This window comes from Cololabis saira, chromosome 20 (assembly GCF_033807715.1).
Source record: "Cololabis saira isolate AMF1-May2022 chromosome 20, fColSai1.1, whole genome shotgun sequence".
Taxonomy (NCBI): domain Eukaryota; kingdom Metazoa; phylum Chordata; class Actinopteri; order Beloniformes; family Belonidae; genus Cololabis; species Cololabis saira.
Genome location: NC_084606.1, coordinates 32,045,125 through 32,063,899, shown reverse-complemented (window position 1 = coordinate 32,063,899; position 18,775 = coordinate 32,045,125). Strand labels below are relative to the sequence as shown.

The following is an 18,775-nucleotide window of genomic DNA, read 5'->3' as shown; positions in this document are numbered from 1 at the left end:
AGTATTTTTAAACTCTAGTATCTATACTTCTACCTGAGTAATGAATGTGAATACTTTTGACACCTCTGTATATAATAGATGTTTTTTTAATTACATTTTAAACAGCAACCCTGATGTACTTAGTAAAAAAAAGCATAAGACTGAAACTAGACTTTGCGATACAGTTGCGATATAGTAGGCTCATGCATCTTTTCTAAAAAGTGTTTATATAAATGCTGCTCATTTTCTGTCTTGTGTATGAAGATCCAAGGATTTGCCATGAAGAAGGGAGAGGAGCGTTTAAGTCCTCACGTGAGTGAGCACACGTCAATTTACACGCTTAATATCTAAATGTACTCGGCCTTCAAAATAAGAGCGTTTGGTTGATAACGGTAAAAACAAATGGGATAAATATTACAGTGGATAAGTTTTGGGCTTTAGAAGTTTGATGAATTTGTTTTGTTTTGCTTTTTTTATTAAGTTGGGCTTTGAATTGAGATTTATAAATAACAATACAATAGATATTAGTAAATAATTCCTGTGATGTGTATTATTTTGAAAGACACAACCGGATATTAATTTTTAACTTGATTTGGCTTGACATCAATTAAGCGTGTTTATGGTGTCATAGTCCGGGTTTGTATGTTGTACCGCCAGTTCTTTTCCACTTGAGCAGTGATTGGAATCGATCCCGCTTCCCTCGCTGCGTGGTATTAGTGGTGCTAGACGCGTTTGAACGTGAAACGTGACATTGTAGTTTGCTGCTGTTAGCTGACCAGCCGCTAACTTCCTGGTTGTTGACGGTGTAGTTCACTGACCCTCGGCTACATGGACACCTAGCAGAGAAACAGCTCCACTAGGTTAGTACTTAAGTTAAAATGTCCCATCTGGAAGCAGACGACGCCACTCCGCTGCTCCGGGACGATGCGAGCAGGTGAGAGTTAAGATATCTTTACTAATATGGGTGAAGTTTCACTAGGGAAGTGTGTACTGGTTCAGATACAAGGGTTTATTATTGGCCTGGGCTGCGTTTTTAAATTGGAGCACTGCTGTGACGTCCCGTCACGTGTATCCACTTGTATTAATAACATTAATTCCCCGTGATTGTCTGAGCAGCGAGGACTCTGAGGATGGAGACTACAGCAGTCGCTGGAGGTCGATCCGAGTCATGTACTTCACCATGTTCCTCAGCAGCGTGGGTGAGGACCTTTAGCACACATCTATACACAAACCTGCACACACATCTGACCATTAACACACATCTATACACACACACACACACACACACACACACACACACACACACACACACACACATCTGACCACACACCACTGATACATACACACATCTGCACACACATCTGACCATTAACACACATCTATACACACACACATCACACACACACACACACACACACACACACACACACACACACACACACACACACACATCTGACCATTAACACACATCTATACACACACACACACACACACACACACACACACATCTGGACACACAAACCTGCACACACACATCTGACCATTAACACACACACACACACACACACACACACACACATCTGCATATCTCACCACTGAGACACACACACACACACACACACATCTGACCATTAACACACATCTAACCATTAACACACATCTATACACACACACACACACACACACACACACACACACACATCTGGACACACAAACCTGCACACACACATCTGACCATTAACACACACACACACACACACACACATTTGCATATCTCACCACTGAGACACACACACACACACACACATCTGCATATCTCACCACTGAGACACACACACACACACGCACATCTGCACATCACACCACTGACACACGCACACATCTGCACAGACACACACACACACACACACACACACACACACACACACACACACTCACATTTGTCATTTCTTTTAATTTATTTGGTGAATTTAACAATTTTGATGACTGGGATGCAGAAGAGGAGAGAAAAGAAAATAGCGGAGCTGAGCGGATTAGAATATCTCTCGTTACCACGGAAACTGAGTTATGGCTTGTTAAAAAAAACGTTGTAACTTACCAGGTTGCAACGGCTGAAGACGAGAGATTAAATAGTCCGCTCAGCTGTGGCTTGTTATAAAACCAATTATTTCAACTGAAAACACATTAAAGCATGAATAACTGATTTAATATTTATGTTTTTTGGTAAGTGACTGTGGTATAAGCGGGATAATGCCCTTCGAGGTGAACATTCGCGGAGGACTGTTCATGCCCCCGCGTCGTCCATATATTTCTGATAATGTACACCTCGTCGGGCATTATCCCTTGTCTGTCTGTCTGTCTGTATGTCCCTTTTTATTTCTATTGGCTTTCTACAATCGAAGGAAAGGAGAGGACAGATGGGTTAAGAATAGATGCAGTCAGGAGAGATTCAGACGACTTTATTAATCCCTTTGAGAGGTTCCCTCGGGGAAATTGACATCTCCATCTCACACACACAGCACTGTCATTTACAAATACAACACCCCAAAAGCCAAACACCCATATAAAGATAAAATGGATACAATTTAAAATAAATAAAAATAGAAGGTAAAAATAAAAAGTGCAGTGCCATAAAAAAAGAATTATATGGATAAAAAAGTGAATATAGAAGAATATGAAGATGTCATTATTAAGCTTCAAAAATCAATGGGGAAAAACATTATATTGAGGGAAATTATCAGTGCAGTAGCAAAAATATTCAAGAGGACACTTTCATGCCATGTGGTAAAACCAAGACTCTTAAATGTTTAGCAACAGGGAAGAGCAAATATGAGTGTTGTCCAGGGAAATGTGCCAAAGGCCTTTTGCCCAGAGTGACATCACAGTCTTCTGTGCTGCAAATGATCAGCTAACTTATTAGACTTAGAGTTAGACTCAAATTTATTGACCCCTTTGGGATGACTCCCTCTGGGAAATTGAGTCTCCATCAGCGTATACAACAATAGTCAGCACACAGAGGGTACAAAAGAAAATAAATACAAAAAACACAAGCTGTATAACAAAATATACACTCTTAAAGGGGACCTATTATTGCATCTAATACCTATTTTAAACAGGCCTTGAATGTCTTAAAAACAAGCTTTTGATTGTTTTTGCTAGAAATTCAGCCTCTGAGCCATGTCTTTATCTTCCCATTCTCTAATCTCATTATCTATGCAGGATTCTGAGTGGGCGGGGCTATGATAATGAGGCTCTGTGCTGATTGGCTGCCTGAATGACGCGATACACTGCTACGAAAAAATGGCGGAAGCTCCGGCCGGAGGAGTTAATTGTGGGCGTGGTTTCACGCCCACAATTTACATCGATGTAAATTGCATTTTGGTTACGTAACGAAAGGGAGCAGAATCTTAACGGCTCGTAGATCCACATCACACTGGACGGCTCATCTGGGCGGCTGTACAGACACTGCAGAATTTGGTTGCTTTCCTCCTTCTCTGAGTTGGCAGGCTGAGGGGAGACCACTTTATATATGTTAAAGCAAGAGAAAACCTGTTTTTCATAATAGGTCCCCTTTAAAGAATATAGAAGTGGATAATTGACTAAATTATTCAGTAAGATTAAATTGAGTTATTACACTGTGGTTGACAGAATTTTGCACATATAACGACGATAGATGGACAAGTATTGCTGTTGAATAAAAAGGAAAAACGGCAACTATTTACTATGTGGATAGTGGCCACCTGTTACCTCCTACCCCCCAACTGAGGAGTTGTACAGCCTGATGGCCTGAGGGACAAAGGAGTTAGCTGTTAGTCCTGCACTTGGGAAGGAGCAGTCTCTCACTGAACAGGCTCCTCTGGTCACCAGAGGGTCCAGTTTCATGCAGATCACAGAGCTGGCTCACCAGATCAGTCTGGATCTGCCCCCCTGCCTTGTGTCTTCCCATATAGGTGGCTGGTGTGTGTTGACCAGTCCAGTTTCTTATCCAGCCACAGTCTGAGGCATTTGTATGAGTCCACAGCCTCCACCTCAGATCCCTCTAGTAGGACTGGTCTCATCTTTGGTCTGGACCTCCCACAGAATATGACCAGCTCCTTTTCCTCTGCGAGGTGTATAGCTCAAGGTAGTTTGAATGGCAGCAAACGGCAAATTCCCTCATCAGACTTCGATACTCCTCTCACCGTTGATGCATCTGTGTCATCGGCATATTTCTGTATGTGACACAACTCTTAGAAGTCTGAGGTGTAAAGGGTGAAGACAGGAGGGGCCAGCACTGTGCCCTGGGGGGCTGCAGTGCTCCTGATAACGGTATCAGACGGGGTGTCCTTCAGCCTGACGTACTGTGGCCTTTCGGTGAGGTAGCTGGAGATCCAGGCCACTAGGTGGGGGTCCACTCCCATCCTGTCCAGTTTTCCTTGAAGCATAGGGGGGGAATAGTGTTAAAGGCACTGGAGAAGTCCAATCCTTGCAGTGCCTCTTCCATTATCCAGATGAGAGTGTACTTGATGTGGCAGCTACACGATGGCATGCTCCACTCCAACACCTGGCTGGTAGGAGAACTGCAGGCAGAACTGCAAGTGGGTGAAATCATTCAGTTCGCTGGGCTAATTCTTTTTAGGAACCGGAACAACGCGGGATTAAAGAGGCGCGCCGCTTACATGAAAACAGTAATTTAAATTTTTTCAAGACTTATGAATTGGTCAATAATTATTAAATTAATTAATTATGAAGACAAAACAAAATTGTATGCATTTAAAAAAAACAACAACTATCCCACATATTTTCCAAGAACTCCCTGATTTGGGTTTGTATGTTTATAATAAAAAAAAAAGGGATTTTTCTCACCTACACTTGAACATTGCATAAAATCAAAAGCATATACAAAGAAAATAAAAAGTGTAGTAGGGATACTAATCTAACTTTGCTGACTAGAATATCCAGCTTCAATAAAACTAAAATCAGCAGCTCCCTTTTGAAAAGACACATAACCGTTTCCATCAGTCCTTCAACTTGAAACTAGTTTGAACGTGTGTTTTTTGTATGCCGTTTCAGGTTTCACCATCGTTATCACGTCGCTGTGGCCTTACTTGGAAAAGGTATGCATAATTTGACATTTCCAGAGTAAAAGATTATTATCATTCGTACAAGTACTCTTGGCACGGAAACCAGTCTGGGCAGCATAAACAGGAAGTGAAAGAACAGGAGGGAGTGAAAAAACTGAAATCTTTCACGAAATACACTTTGTTATTCTCTGTAATTGCAACATTATTTACAATTTATCAGAGTAAGAAAACAATTGAGGTAAAAAAAATGTTGGATACGATTTATGTTTAAATAAAGTAAAGCACAACTTAGACTGTTCTGCCTTTTGGTCTGAGAAGCCTAGGTGCTTTTACTTGCTCTGTTTGACTTTGTTTACAGATTGATGGAAGTGCGGACGCCAGCTTCCTGGGATGGATGGTGGCCGCCTACAGCCTGGGGCAGATGGTGGCCTCTCCTTTTTTTGGATGGTGGTCTAATCACCGGTCACGCTGGGAGCCGCTTGTCTGCTCAATTTTCATCAATCTGTCAGCTAACATCTACTACGCTTATGCCTACCTGCCCAAGACTAATAACAAGTACCACCTGCTCATGTCCAGGGTCTTCGTGGGCTTCGGAGCAGGTATCGTGGGGGATCTAACTTTTGAAAAGTCTTAAAAACTGAATAAGTTCCTTGTTTATAAACCTGCATGGATCCGTTGAACTGTGTGATATCAGCCTCACAATTATACATTTTGTTGTGACATGACAGGTAACGTGGCCGTGGTGAGGTCCTACGTTGCTGGTGCTACGTCGCTGAAGGAGAGGACTAGTGCCATGGCAAACATGAGCGCCTGTCAGGCTCTGGGTTTCATCCTTGGCCCAGGTACTTCCTGTTAAATTTATCACAAGAAGTAGTTGCAGTACTCGAGTTGTAAAAAAAAAATCAATATTAATATATTACATAATAGCACTGACCAAAACACCTGCAGAAATACTGCAGGAATGACATAGCAGCAGTTAAATGCAGCCTTCTGTAAGCTTTAAATATCCACTGGGCTTACATCAAATACATCAAAACACAACAATAAAAAACACTTTTCTGAACTTATCAATATGACTCTGTCCTTCACAGGATAAGTAAAATGGATCATTGCAAAAACTCAAAATCTTAACAAGAATATTTGTCTTATTTCTAGTTAAAATGTCTTATTTTAGTAAAAGAAATCTCATTACATTCAAAACAAGACTCATCACTGGAAAAAACAACAATTTTCACCTGTTTCAAGTTGATTTTCACTTAAAATAAGTAGAAAAATCTTCCAGTGGAACAAGATTTTTTTGCTTGTAATGAGAAGATAAATCTGGCAGATTTTTCTACTTATTTCAAGTGAAAATTTACTTGAAACAGGTGAAAATCAAAGTCATTTTTCTGGTGACGACTCTAAATGTTGAAATAGCAGTAAAACCACATTCATTGATGAAATGACATAAGGGATGGAAAGGAGGGAGGGGAGTTTTACAGGGGGGATGATTTGGACCGTTTTTATTTCAGGGGGGATGCCATCCCCCCTCAACTCCAGTACTGGGTAGTTGTAATAGTTTAATAAATAACACAAGCGAAAACACTGCTTTTAATTGTTAACATTTTCCTGGTTTCATGTGTGTGTCAGCTCTCCAGGCTTGTCTGTCATTTATTGGTGAAGAAGGTGTAACATTGAACTTCATAGACCTGCAGCTGAACATGTACACCACTCCGGCTTTACTGGCTACAGCGTTCGGCCTCGTCAACATCCTGCTTGTTCTATTTGTGTTAAAGTAAGTATCTACCTGCCCTCCACCCCCACCCCCCGCAGCCCTTGTGCATTTACTTTTTTTTTCAGGACAAAAATTTCAGATGACATCTCTCTAGTGAAAAAATAGGATATAAATTACCACAATTTTCATTTATTTTTTTTCAGTCATTTGTATTGAATTGCTTAATGCTTTTTTAACAGATACTTACAATGTTTATTTAGTCAGCAGTCAGGCTATTTATAGAGCTCTAAAAAGAACACATTTTGACCAAAGTTCTTTCTAGATAGACGGGGCTTACACATGGCATGAAAAATACATCATCATGGTATTACTAAATCTCAAAATTACAAAGAATATGTGAGGTACTTTATAAAAATGGATAGATATTAGCAGTGTAACGGTACCGGTACATAGAAATCACATTTCGGTGCAGTAAGAGGAAAAAAAACACAAAACATAAAAATAGCTTTTCATTTCAATTTTCAACTTCTGCAAACAATGGTTTATACATTCTCTTAAAAAAAATGAAATAGGAATAAATAATAGAATACTGCTTAAATGCATTACCAAGTCCTCCAATAAATAAAATATTCTCACATTAAACAAAATATGCTTAAATGCATGCTTAAAACGTGTGTTTTTCAACAACTGAGGATGGTCGCAGATCCGCCGCTATAAAAACACCAACGGCATTAGTTATCGTTTCAACCCGATCTGAATTACTGGAAAAAGCCTGTTTAAATGCCAAAGGTAGCTGCGTTGCCACGGTGCGGGTTTCTCTCCTTGCAGCAGCGATATTCACAATCACATAGTGCCGTTTCAAATGCAACCTTTGGGTAAAGGTTAAAAAAAAAAAAAGAAAAAAAGTACACCAGATCAATATGCGGAGCACGATGATCCGCTGTGGCAACATTTAAAACGAAGAGCCAAAATAGTTTGTTTTTTTTACTTAACCTACTATTAAACAGTGTTAGCAGTTGACATCCGTTTGTTTCTCTTTCATATTTCATATGCATTTTAATACAGCTGAATTAAAAATGAAGCCACTCTTATACCCTTTTCACACAGAGGACAGAAGTCACTTATTTAGCGTTCGGGTGGTCTGTCTGAATGTGTCCAAAACACTATGCGGCTGCAGACCCACTATTCCTATGATGAGAGGAAATCACAGCAGAGCTTGTTGCAACCACACGGTGTGGTAACAAATGAATAAAAAAAGTTGTCTGCAAAAAATATCACTAACAAATAACCTCCACAATTCATCAAAGCTCTCACTTAGGAACCTAGCAGATTTAGAAACAGAGATGAGAGGAAGCTGGCAGGACCAAGACATCAAGGAATTGTCTGATGCCGAGAAAGAGACTTTAAAACTGCTGAAACACTCCACCGAGTTGCTAATTATTAATGCATTGAAATCATTTAGAAAATAGGAAGTCATGACACCTAAGTAATAGTGGGTGTGACTGTTGGGAAGTTTTGCTGCTGGAAGAGGTCGGTGCAGACATGGAGAGGGATTCTGTCCCAGAATCTGTTGATTCAGGGACAGGGGGCTTGACATATTCTGATATGTGTTCAATATTAGTCAAGATTCAAAATTCGTTCATATTTCATAACAATGAAATTACAGATTTTTTTAAATTACAAATTACTAGGGGTGTAACAATATATCGTGCCACGAAATTTCGCGATACATAAACTGACTAGTGTCATTATAGTCCCTGATTTACATCAGAATATAAAGAATATATTTATTAAATAATGAACCCTGAATTACCAAAATAACCTTCTTAACAAAAATAAATCTCCTCTTACACTTATAAGGTGAGCATGAATCAATCTTTTTTATGATGTAAAATTGTATGTATTTATTTACTTTTATTTATTTATTTATTTAATTTTAATTGTTAAATTTCTGGAAAAGAAAAAAGTCAAATCATACATGAGAGAAACTATTCAGTTTGTGGCAAAATATTTTTACTTGTATGAAACTGAAGATGCATAATGCAAACCTGACATTTACTTTTAGTTCAGTTTGTGGAAAATGGTTGGCCTGGCTTTCTCTTTAAAACTTAAACAGTTATAAAACATTAAAAACTGTAACAATAGGGCAAACGCACAGTATTGTTTTGTATTTTGTGTCTTTCAAATAAAAGACAGTTTTTTCCAGTCATATGTTCATCATTCAAGGTTGTTAAAAAAATATAATATCGTATCGTTATCGTGACCTCAATATCGTGTATCGTATCGTGAGATTAGTGTATCGTCACACCCCTACAAATAACAGTCTGGCAAGACCTGCTCCTGATCAAAACTGGTCATTATCCTGTAGCTCTGTGGCTATAGTAGGAGTATATAGAGCCCTCAGTGGTCAGTCATGCACCTGCAACTTTTCTTATGTCGGCGATACCGTTATCTCAGGAGTTGAAATGTTGGCTGTTGGATTCCAGTCAAGCTTCCTTTCCCTAAGGAGGATGAATACAATGTGTTCACTTTCCTCCACTGTTTTCCTTTCTTAACTGAGTTGCATTCTTCTTCCTTGATTGAATTGACTTGAGTCACTATAATACAGGCACGGGTATGATGTCCCGCTGTTTCGTCAGAGAGCGAGCTACATACAGCCTTCCAGCCGACACATCTGGCAGTGGAAACACAAGCTAGATGAGGGCTTACTGATCCTAATTGTACCATATCAGCTTTAGTTGTCATGTACAGCTCACAGCCGGGCTGCAGCAGCTCTGCAGGGCAGAAAACAGTGAGGGATGAGAAAGTGAGTCCCTGTATTCACAAGGCTGATGTGGAAAAGCTCTTTAATGGACTTTGGCTACAGTTTGTGTAGCTGTATTCAGATAAAGGGGCAAATGGGGAGAAGTGATAAGTCTGCAGTTTATCGTACTACTGGCAAATATATTGGCAAACGGGGTGGGGCAATGAATGAGGAGAAAAAAATGATAATATTGAAATGAAGAAGTCGTATTGGGACAAGCCTTAATCAAGAATATTACGAAAATAGATTTTTAATGGGATAAATATGGATATAAACGGAAAAAATAGTCCGCCTCTTTCTTACCACCAAATCACTGCAGCTAAACAAAGAAAGACTGTAAATGGAAACTTGTGTTAAGAGGTGTGACTGATTGTTTTATCACAGTTATGGATTTGTATTTTGCCTAAAATGTTTGTAATTCTTCCCTCAGAGAACACAGAGTGGATGAAAAGGGAAAAAGCCTTCCCTCCATCAACTACGACTCTGAAGGTATACAATACCATCCTTTTTAGGTGCACCACATACATATGTTTCACTTCTTGTGCTTTACCAATGCTATTGCTGCCTCGGCAGTAGAATGGCGTATTTTTTGTCAGCAGTGATGAGTTTTATTTAGGAGAAAAGTGATACACGGTCCACAACATTAAATTTGTGGATCCTTCATTATAATTCTGGAAGCCTAATGTGATCAAATATTGTAATACTGTATGTTTGGTCAGTTCTTTTTTCTTAATTTCTAATCCTTCTCTCCTCTTTCCTGTAGATAGAGTTGATGTTCTTGAAGAATCCGAGGAAAGCATCGACCACATGGCTGTTGTGACTTCCAACGTGTTGTTCTTCACCGTCATGTTCATCTTTGCTGTGTTTGAAACGTATGTATTTAGATAAACTCTGCCCATTATTCAAAACAACCAAGATTGACGCAGAATTGCTAATAACACCTTGGATCAACAAGTATATACAGAAGAACCAAGAACACTCATTGACCGGCGTTGTGAGAAAATAACTGACTTCTTGTTTTACTCCTTTTTGTGTAATTTTTTGATTGTCTTTACTCGTTCAGAATTTCAACCCCATTGTCCATGGACATGTTTGCCTGGACACGGAAAGAAGCTGTGCTTTACAACGGCATCATCATGTGCTGCATCGGCTGTGAATCGATCATTGTCTTCGTGGTTGTGAAGGCAGCTTCTCAAAGGTGTTCTACCAACAGCTTTCATTAATGCCATCAAATATATATCCTTTGGTTTTTCTTATTCAACAAGACTTTCTTTTCCAGGTTTGGGGATCGTCCAGTGTTGCTAACAGGCTTCTGTACTATATTCTGCGGCTTCATTATTCTGCTTCCGTGGGGAAATCAGTACCCCAAAATCCAGTGGGCAGGTATTGATTGATTTTTTTTCCGTAGCACTGGTTGGTCTTAATTGCTGCAGCTTATCTATAGCAAGTATTAATTTTAGATTTGTCTTTCTTTTTTTTTTCTTGTAAAATTTGCAGATATCAAAAACAACTCAGGGGTCAATCTAATTCTGAAGGACTCGGTTTCAGCCAATGGCACTGTGGAGCCGACAGGCTGTCCTTACGAACAGACCTGGTGTCAGTACACGCCTGCTATACACCTATCACAGTACATGGTGTCAGACGTCCTGATCGGGGTGGGATACCCAGCCTGCAATGTCATGTCCTACACACTCTATTCCAAAATCATTGGACCCAAACCTCAGGTAGTAGACTTTAGATTAATATACATCTGATTTTTAATAATTATTAGGGGTGTAACGATACACTAATCTCACAATACGGTACGATACACAATATTGAGGTCACGATAACGATACGATATTGTAGCAGTATTTTTTTAACATCCTTGAATGAGGAACATATGACTGGAAAAAATAGTCTTTTATTTGAAAGACACAAAATACAAAACAATACTGTACGTTTTCCCTATTGTTACAGTTTGTAATGCTTTATAACTGTTTAAGTTTTAAAGAGAAAGCCAGGCCAACCATTTTCCACAAACTGAACTAAAAGTAAATGTCAGGTTTGCATTATGCATCTTCAGTTTCATACAAGTACAAATATTTTGCCCAAAACTGAATAGTTTCTCTCATGTATGATTTGACTTTTTTCTTTTCCAGAAATTTAACAACTAAAATGAATTCTATTCAATTCATACTTTATTAAAGACACATCTTGAGAAGAGGTCCATAGTACTTAATAAATAAATAAATAAAAGTAAATAAATACATTTTTACATCATAAAAAAGATTGATTCATGCTCACCTTATAAGTGTAAGAGGAGATTAATTTTTGTTAAGGTTATTTTGGTAATTCAGGGTTGATTATTTTATAAATATATTCTTTATATTCTGATGTAAATCAGGGACTATAATGACACTAGTCAGTTTATCTGTAGTGATTAGTCTGTTTTAGATTGGGCGGAGTGATACGCCACAGTACGGCACTAGGTTCTGTGTTGATGTTCTAAAATCCTACACTGTTGAGCGGACATTAAAGTACACTGGAACTCAGCAGAAGTTGTCCCGTGTTTATCCTACTCACGACCCGAAAAAGGTTTAATTTAATAAGGTAAGGCTTAACTCTACACCAGCCTTACATAAGTAAAAGTTCAGAGCTCAAAACCCTGCAAGAGTCCCGGGATCGGGACCGCAAAACGGGACTAGTTTCTTCTGAGCAGAGGAAGATTTTCGTCCGCGGGTCGAGGCGCGGTCGGCACAAATACACAGCGCATTACTAGTCAACACAATATAGACTATTAATATTAAAAATCCAATATCGCGCTACAGTTTGGGTCCGTGTATCTTTTGGTCATTGGATTTTTCCGTCATGAGTGGGAATCAAAAAACAAAAAACGATTGGTTTATTTGATTTTCCTTTTTAAAACAAAAAACAAATATTGAATACACTGCATTTTTTCTTTTTCTGTGTTAATATGATTTAACAAAGATTCAAAATACGCTTTTATTTTCGTTTTCTATTTCATATAAGAAAAATGAAATCCCTAGTCAACAGGAAGGAAAAAACGAACCAAAAACAACCGTTTATTCGTATTCGTGCACCGGAAGCTGGCATTTACAACCGAGTGAACTTAGTTCTGGATATTTAACAGGCATTCCTGTGACAATTCTCTCCAGGGGAAGTTTGATTTTAATATTTTATTGGTCGGGTTTACGTGACTCGCAAATGGCTCTGTATGCTGCAGTTCGGGTAACCATGGCAACCATAGCGGCGCTGAAACAACAGATTAAGGATTATTTTTTAAAGATTGATTAAGGACTTGTTCCACAGCGGTTTGACGCACAAACACATTTCCTGCACGTTGCAGCAGATGTGTCTCCTGCAATGCTCAGAAATGAGCGTCAGAAGATTCTGTGCTCGGCATGATCTGAGGAGAAAAAGACGCAGAGCTGGAGAGCGCTTTGATTCAATCTATTTATGAGGTTTTTATTCAGATGTCCACAGTATATTGCAAATATACACACTGCATGCGACGCGAGCGAGAGTCAGCGTCAAAAACAGTTCCATTGCTTTATTTTTTATTGCACTGTCTATACTGGTTGCGAGCGACGCGGCGTCGTTTTGAGCTGGACTTTTGTCGCACGCCCTGCTTCTATTTTCTTCCCGTCGCTCGCGTTGAAAGCCGGTTGAAAGTTGAAAAAAAAGTGTAAAGCGCTGTAGGAAACAGTCATTTCAATACAAGAACTTCAATAAAGTGGCAGCTGCTGGAGGGAGATCGCCAGGCTGGAAGGTTCTGATAAGATAATAAGATATAATAAGAATCTTATCTTAATCTTATTAGGGCTTAATTTGTCCCGGATCCTGCCGGATTGATCGTGTCCTCTGCTTTTTCCCCACATCCCAGTAATGATCTGACATGCTGACATGTTTGCACCGCACGCCGGTCACTCCAGCTGTTCGCCGTTTGATTGCGTAATCGCACGCCGTTATTAATTGTTCGGTTTTTTCCCCACTTATTCCACCGAATAATAAGCTTGTTTTCTGTTTAGAAAGTACAAACGTAGGGAGATTACAAGTAATCACCCATCTTTTACTTGTCCCTTTACTCTTTTAGGAGTCATTTTAGGAGTTTCTTTCAGGAGCGCACGGGCGGGTGAATAAAGGCTGATTTATGGTTCCGCGTAAAATCGACGGCGTAGCCTACAGCGACGCGCACCGTTCGGTGACCGCGCCGCGTACCCTACGCTGTAAGGTCTGCGTTGGTGTAACGCGGAACCATAAATCAGCCTTCTAAAAGGCGAGTCTCAGCTGTCAATCAAAAGAACGTGGTAGAACGTGGGGCCGATAACGCGTTCAGAGCGGGTCCGATGCCACGCATTGCGGCGCGACAGTCGGACGCTCGCATGCAGTTAGGACAGGCTGTTAGGGAGCCGTAGCCTAATTTTTGTTGACAGCTTTGTACTGAACACTGATCACCCCGATCACGTTTGCAGTGTACACGTTTAAAACCCATTAAGCATGTCGGAAGGCCGTTGTGGCTGAGTTTTGTCATTAAACGCCATAAAACTTCTGTCGGACTCAGCGTAGCCTATACTTCTCTGTCAGCAGCGCGTCATGCAAATATACAGGACCTAACAATAAACTCTCAAGCGGCTCTTAAAAGTACAGGAAAGCCGCAATACCGGCTATCTGTCTTCACATGGGGGTGCTTGCTGGAGAAGGTCGGGTTGGAAGAACCTGAGAGAGCTCCATCAGCCATACCATGAATTCCGGCGTCAGGTAAAGTTTGTGCTGCAGTGCAATTTATACATATAATGATAATCACGTGGATACCTCACGCGTGGGACTAAATTAATTCTTCCAACCCGACCTTCTCCAGCATGCACCCCCAGTGAAGACAGATAGCCGGTCATTCGGCCATGATGAATCAAAGCGCTCTCCAGCTCTGCGTCTTTTTCTCCTCAGATGATGCCGAGCACAGAATCTTCTGACGATCATTTCTGAGCATTGCAGGAGACTCATCTGCTGCAACGTGCAGGAAATGTGTTTGTGCGTCAAACCGCTGTGGAACAAGTCCTTAATCAATCTTTAAAAAATAATCCTTAATCTGTTGTTTCAGCGCCGCTATGGTTGCCATGGTTACCCGAACTGCAGCATACAGAGCCATTTCCGAGTCAGGTAAACCCGACCAATAAAATATTGAAATCAAACTTCCCCTGGAGAGAATTGTCACAGGAATGCCTGTCAAATATCCAGAACTAAGTTCACTCGGTTGTAAATGCCAGCTTCCGGTGCACGAATACGAATAAACGGTTGTTTTTGGTTCGTTTTTTCCTTCCTGTTGACTAGGGATTTCATTTTTCTTATATGAAATAGAAAACGAAAATAAAAGCGTATTTTGAATCTTTGTTAAATCATATTAACACGAAAAAAGAAAAAATGCAGTGTAATTCAATATTTGTTTTTTGTTTTAAAAGGAAAATCAAATAAACCAATCGTTTTTTGTTTTTTGATTCCCACTCATGATGGAAAAATCCAATGACCAAAAGATACACGGACCAGTTTGTCACCTCCAAGACACGTATCATGACGTTTTTGTATCGTAAATTGTGGCACGATATATTGTTACACCCCTAATAATTATAAGCATTTAAATAATCTTGCAAGACCTTTTTGAATGTACATTTCTTCAAATATCTCTGTGCATCTTCCATGTATTTCTTCAGGGCGTGTACATGGGCTGGTTGACGGCCTCAGGGAGTGGAGCGCGAACACTGGGCCCCGTCTTTGTCTCCCATGTCTACACCATCCTGGGCCCTCGCTGGGCCGTCAGCCTCATCTGTGGCATGGTGGTGGGAGCCATCGTCCTCCTCAGCGCAATGTACCAGAGACTTATTGGCTTTTCAGTTCGCCACGGAAGGATTGTATCGTAACGGCGCCCGCCGTGGAAACTAATGGCAGTTTGCGACGAGCATTGCAGGCCAAACCCCTGGAAACAACGGCTGTCTTTTTAAGCCATTTCCTACTCTGAATGTGGTCACTGATTATCTGTTGAGTTTGCAGCTCGGGGTCTTAACTTTTAAACTGGGTAATGGAGATATAAAGCCAGGACTATTTCTCATTGTGCAACATGAGATGGGATGAGATGCACGGAGGGAGCTAGAGTTCTGTCCACACCTTCACTCACCTGTAAACAGGGTTCTGACACTCGCTAATGACAGATGATAAAACTGTGTCATTAATGTGCTTGTGCAATACAGATTTTCAGATATACTTAGCACTAATCTAACATTTATGGTTACACATTACCTCAATGATAAGCAATTAAAAAAAAAGAAGATATTTTTGCTATTTCTAATGAGTTGAACTGTAGTTGTTTAATACTATGAGGTTTTTTCATCCTTAAATTATTCAGAAAGTAATTTCTGGCTGTGTGTTGAGTCACGATTAACTGAATTGTTAAATTGAATCGACGCATTAAATTTTTAATGTAAGCTTATGCTCTCAGATTTACTTCATTGTCTTTTGCACAGTTTTTTTTTTAATATAGTGATGGGCTGGATTGAGAAAATACTTTTCCATTCATTTTGTGTTGGATACAAAATGCACTGCCTGACCAAAGAGAAAAAGGGTGCTACCGTGTTGTTGGATGACCTTTAGTTTTGATTACAGCATCCATTTACTATGACGTTTCAGTGAACTTACACAATATCACAACATTTACTTCCATGTAGAGTTGCATTCATTTTTCACGGTCTTTCAAGGTCTTGCAGTGATGATCGGAGAGCCATACCTCTGTGTAAAGTTTCTCCAGTATATTTAAAAGATTTTCACTGGGATTAAGTCTGAACTCTTTGGTGGCCAGTCTGTGTAAAAATGTCTTACTAACTAAACCACTTTTTCACAATTTGAGCCTGATGAGTCCTAGTGTTGTCATAGTGTTGTCATCTTGGAATATATCCATGCCATCAAGAAGGGGAAAAAAACAAAACAACCCTATGGGACATATGATGTTGAATTTAGACCAGAGGGGTATTCCAGGAAGCAGGTTCAACAAACTCTGAGTTTAAACCTGAACTCCGAGTAGACTTAACCTGAGATAGGAAACTCAGAGTTTTCATGTCCAGAACAGCGGATATGAGTTAGTTCAATCAACTCTGAGGTTGTTAACCTCGAGTTAAGCGCGTGCGTGAAGAAAATAAAAAGCCATCATCAATAGAGCCCTGATACAACAATTCACCATGGCAACCGGCGACAACAAAAGATCCACATACTTTTTTTTTTTTAACTTTATTTAACATTTCAATTTACAAAATCCCTTTGAGGAAACATTAGTTTGCATCTGAAGATCCACATACTTCACGCCACTGGAGTTAGAAGTGTTAATACCTGCATATGGCGAGTATGTACGGGGACATTTGAAAAAAATAAAATAATGCGTGGCCACGCATTAATAACTCGTGGCCACGAGATAATCAATTATTTTATTTTTTTCAAATGTCACCAGAGGGGCTGTCCGTGGTCCATTGGCTGAATTGATGCCACTGAGGGAGGAGAAGGAGAGAAACTCAGGCTTTATTGAAGTAAACCTGCTAGTGAGCAGGTTAGGTTCAGAGGCTCAGTTGCCATAGTAACTGACTCAGAGTTTGAGTTAAATCGCTTTCTGGAACTGAAAACTCCAGATTTCCCTCATCTCAGGCTTAACAAACTCAGAGTTTTCACAAAACCCGCTTCCTGGAATACCCCTCTGGTGCACAGAAGCAACCCCAGATTATAATACTCCCTCCACGAGTAAAGTAGTCACCTTGTGTGGCGGATGCGTCATTTTATCCACCAATTCTTGACTTGATGGAGACATCCCTCTTGAGTAGTTTGGATCTAGGCTTATCAGACCACATCACTTCTTTAAATGATCAAAACAGGTATTAAACTGACCGTGGCACTGAAAAGTAACAGAGAAAGAGCTTTCAAACCAAATAGTAGCATCTTGAAATAGCTATACTAGTAATGCGTGACCACGTTTTACTTTGTAGCAACGAGTCAACAAAGTTGTAAAAAGTACATGGAAAACATGTCATAATTGAGAAAACAAAACTACCAGGAAACAATTATCCTGCAGTACTAATATATTCTACAGCTGGAAAATATATGTATTCAGATTTACAGGATGAAAAGTGTTCGCAATTGTGGGAAAATATGAATAACGACAGCCTTTTGTAGAAGACCCACAGGGGGAAGTGTCGAAGTTGGAGTACCTGTGGAAGCATTTTTAATGATTTTATGACAGCTGAAATGAGTGACTCACTGGAGCAGAGAAATAACTCCCAAACCTCCTGCTGCTCTCTGAAAGACCATTTCTGTTATCAGGAGAAGCAGGCAACATGATTAGACATGACTTGGTCCCACTTTTCACTTGACATTATTGAGAATTTGTGGGTCCTTCATGAGATTTACCTTGAGAGAAAACTGCATGTACTTGAACAGCATTTGGGAGGATGCAGGCTTCATAAAAGAGTTGATCATAAAACGGTTAAAGACATAGCTATAGTTGTCCCTTGGTTTTTTGAAAGATCACGTGTTCGTTTGTCTGGTGTACCATAAGAAAACCAGTGAACAGAATCAAAGTTAATACAAGCTTTTATTATACCATGCAGAATGTTTTCCAGCCAGAGGTAGGAGAGAAATGCACACGGTGGTCATTGATCCAGTCGTATTTCTACTAAAAAGGGAGGTGTTCTTTGTACATGAACCCCATTATAGAAAAACCAAACCTTTAAACAATTTGTCTTCAAATTTGACGATAAAAACTAAGTTGGAAATATTTCTGAAATTAACTTCCACAACAAATCTCCACATCAATAGCATTTACCTAATAACTTTGCATATTAGAATAGAATAGAATAAGCTTTATTAGCCAAGTATGAACATGCCAGACAGACAGGGAATTTGTTTTTGTTTTTTTTCGCTCACTGAACCCAGATGTAAATAGTTACAAACAGTAATAGACAAATAGCTCTTATTAACATATTTTAAAAGTGAAAGGTGCAGCAGTATGAGGTAGACATGATTATTGAAAAGTGCATTGTTACAGCATATGATTGTGGTTATTATTGTTATTATTGCACAGTGGTTGATTACTCTTAGACTCTGAGTGATGAGAGTTCATCAGAGCAACAGCTTGGGGGAAGAAACTGTCTCTGAGTCTGGAGGTTTTGGTGTACACTGCTCTGTAGC

At 39.7% G+C, this 18,775-nt stretch overlaps 1 protein-coding gene across 1 annotated transcript; it reads left to right on the top strand.

The window, feature by feature from the left end:
- The first annotated feature begins 765 nt into the window (after nt 1–765).
- mfsd8 (major facilitator superfamily domain containing 8) lies at nt 766–16,040 on the top strand. Its single transcript, XM_061709595.1, has 12 exons — nt 766–913; nt 1,096–1,178; nt 5,032–5,075; nt 5,401–5,641; nt 5,771–5,884; nt 6,672–6,816; nt 9,990–10,048; nt 10,323–10,431; nt 10,623–10,757; nt 10,839–10,942; nt 11,057–11,283; nt 15,268–16,040. Exons 1-12 carry the CDS (start codon nt 858–860, stop codon nt 15,472–15,474), a joined length of 1,524 nt encoding a protein of 507 aa, XP_061565579.1. The 5' UTR covers nt 766–857; the 3' UTR covers nt 15,475–16,040.
- The last annotated feature ends 2,735 nt before the right edge of the window (nt 16,041–18,775 follow it).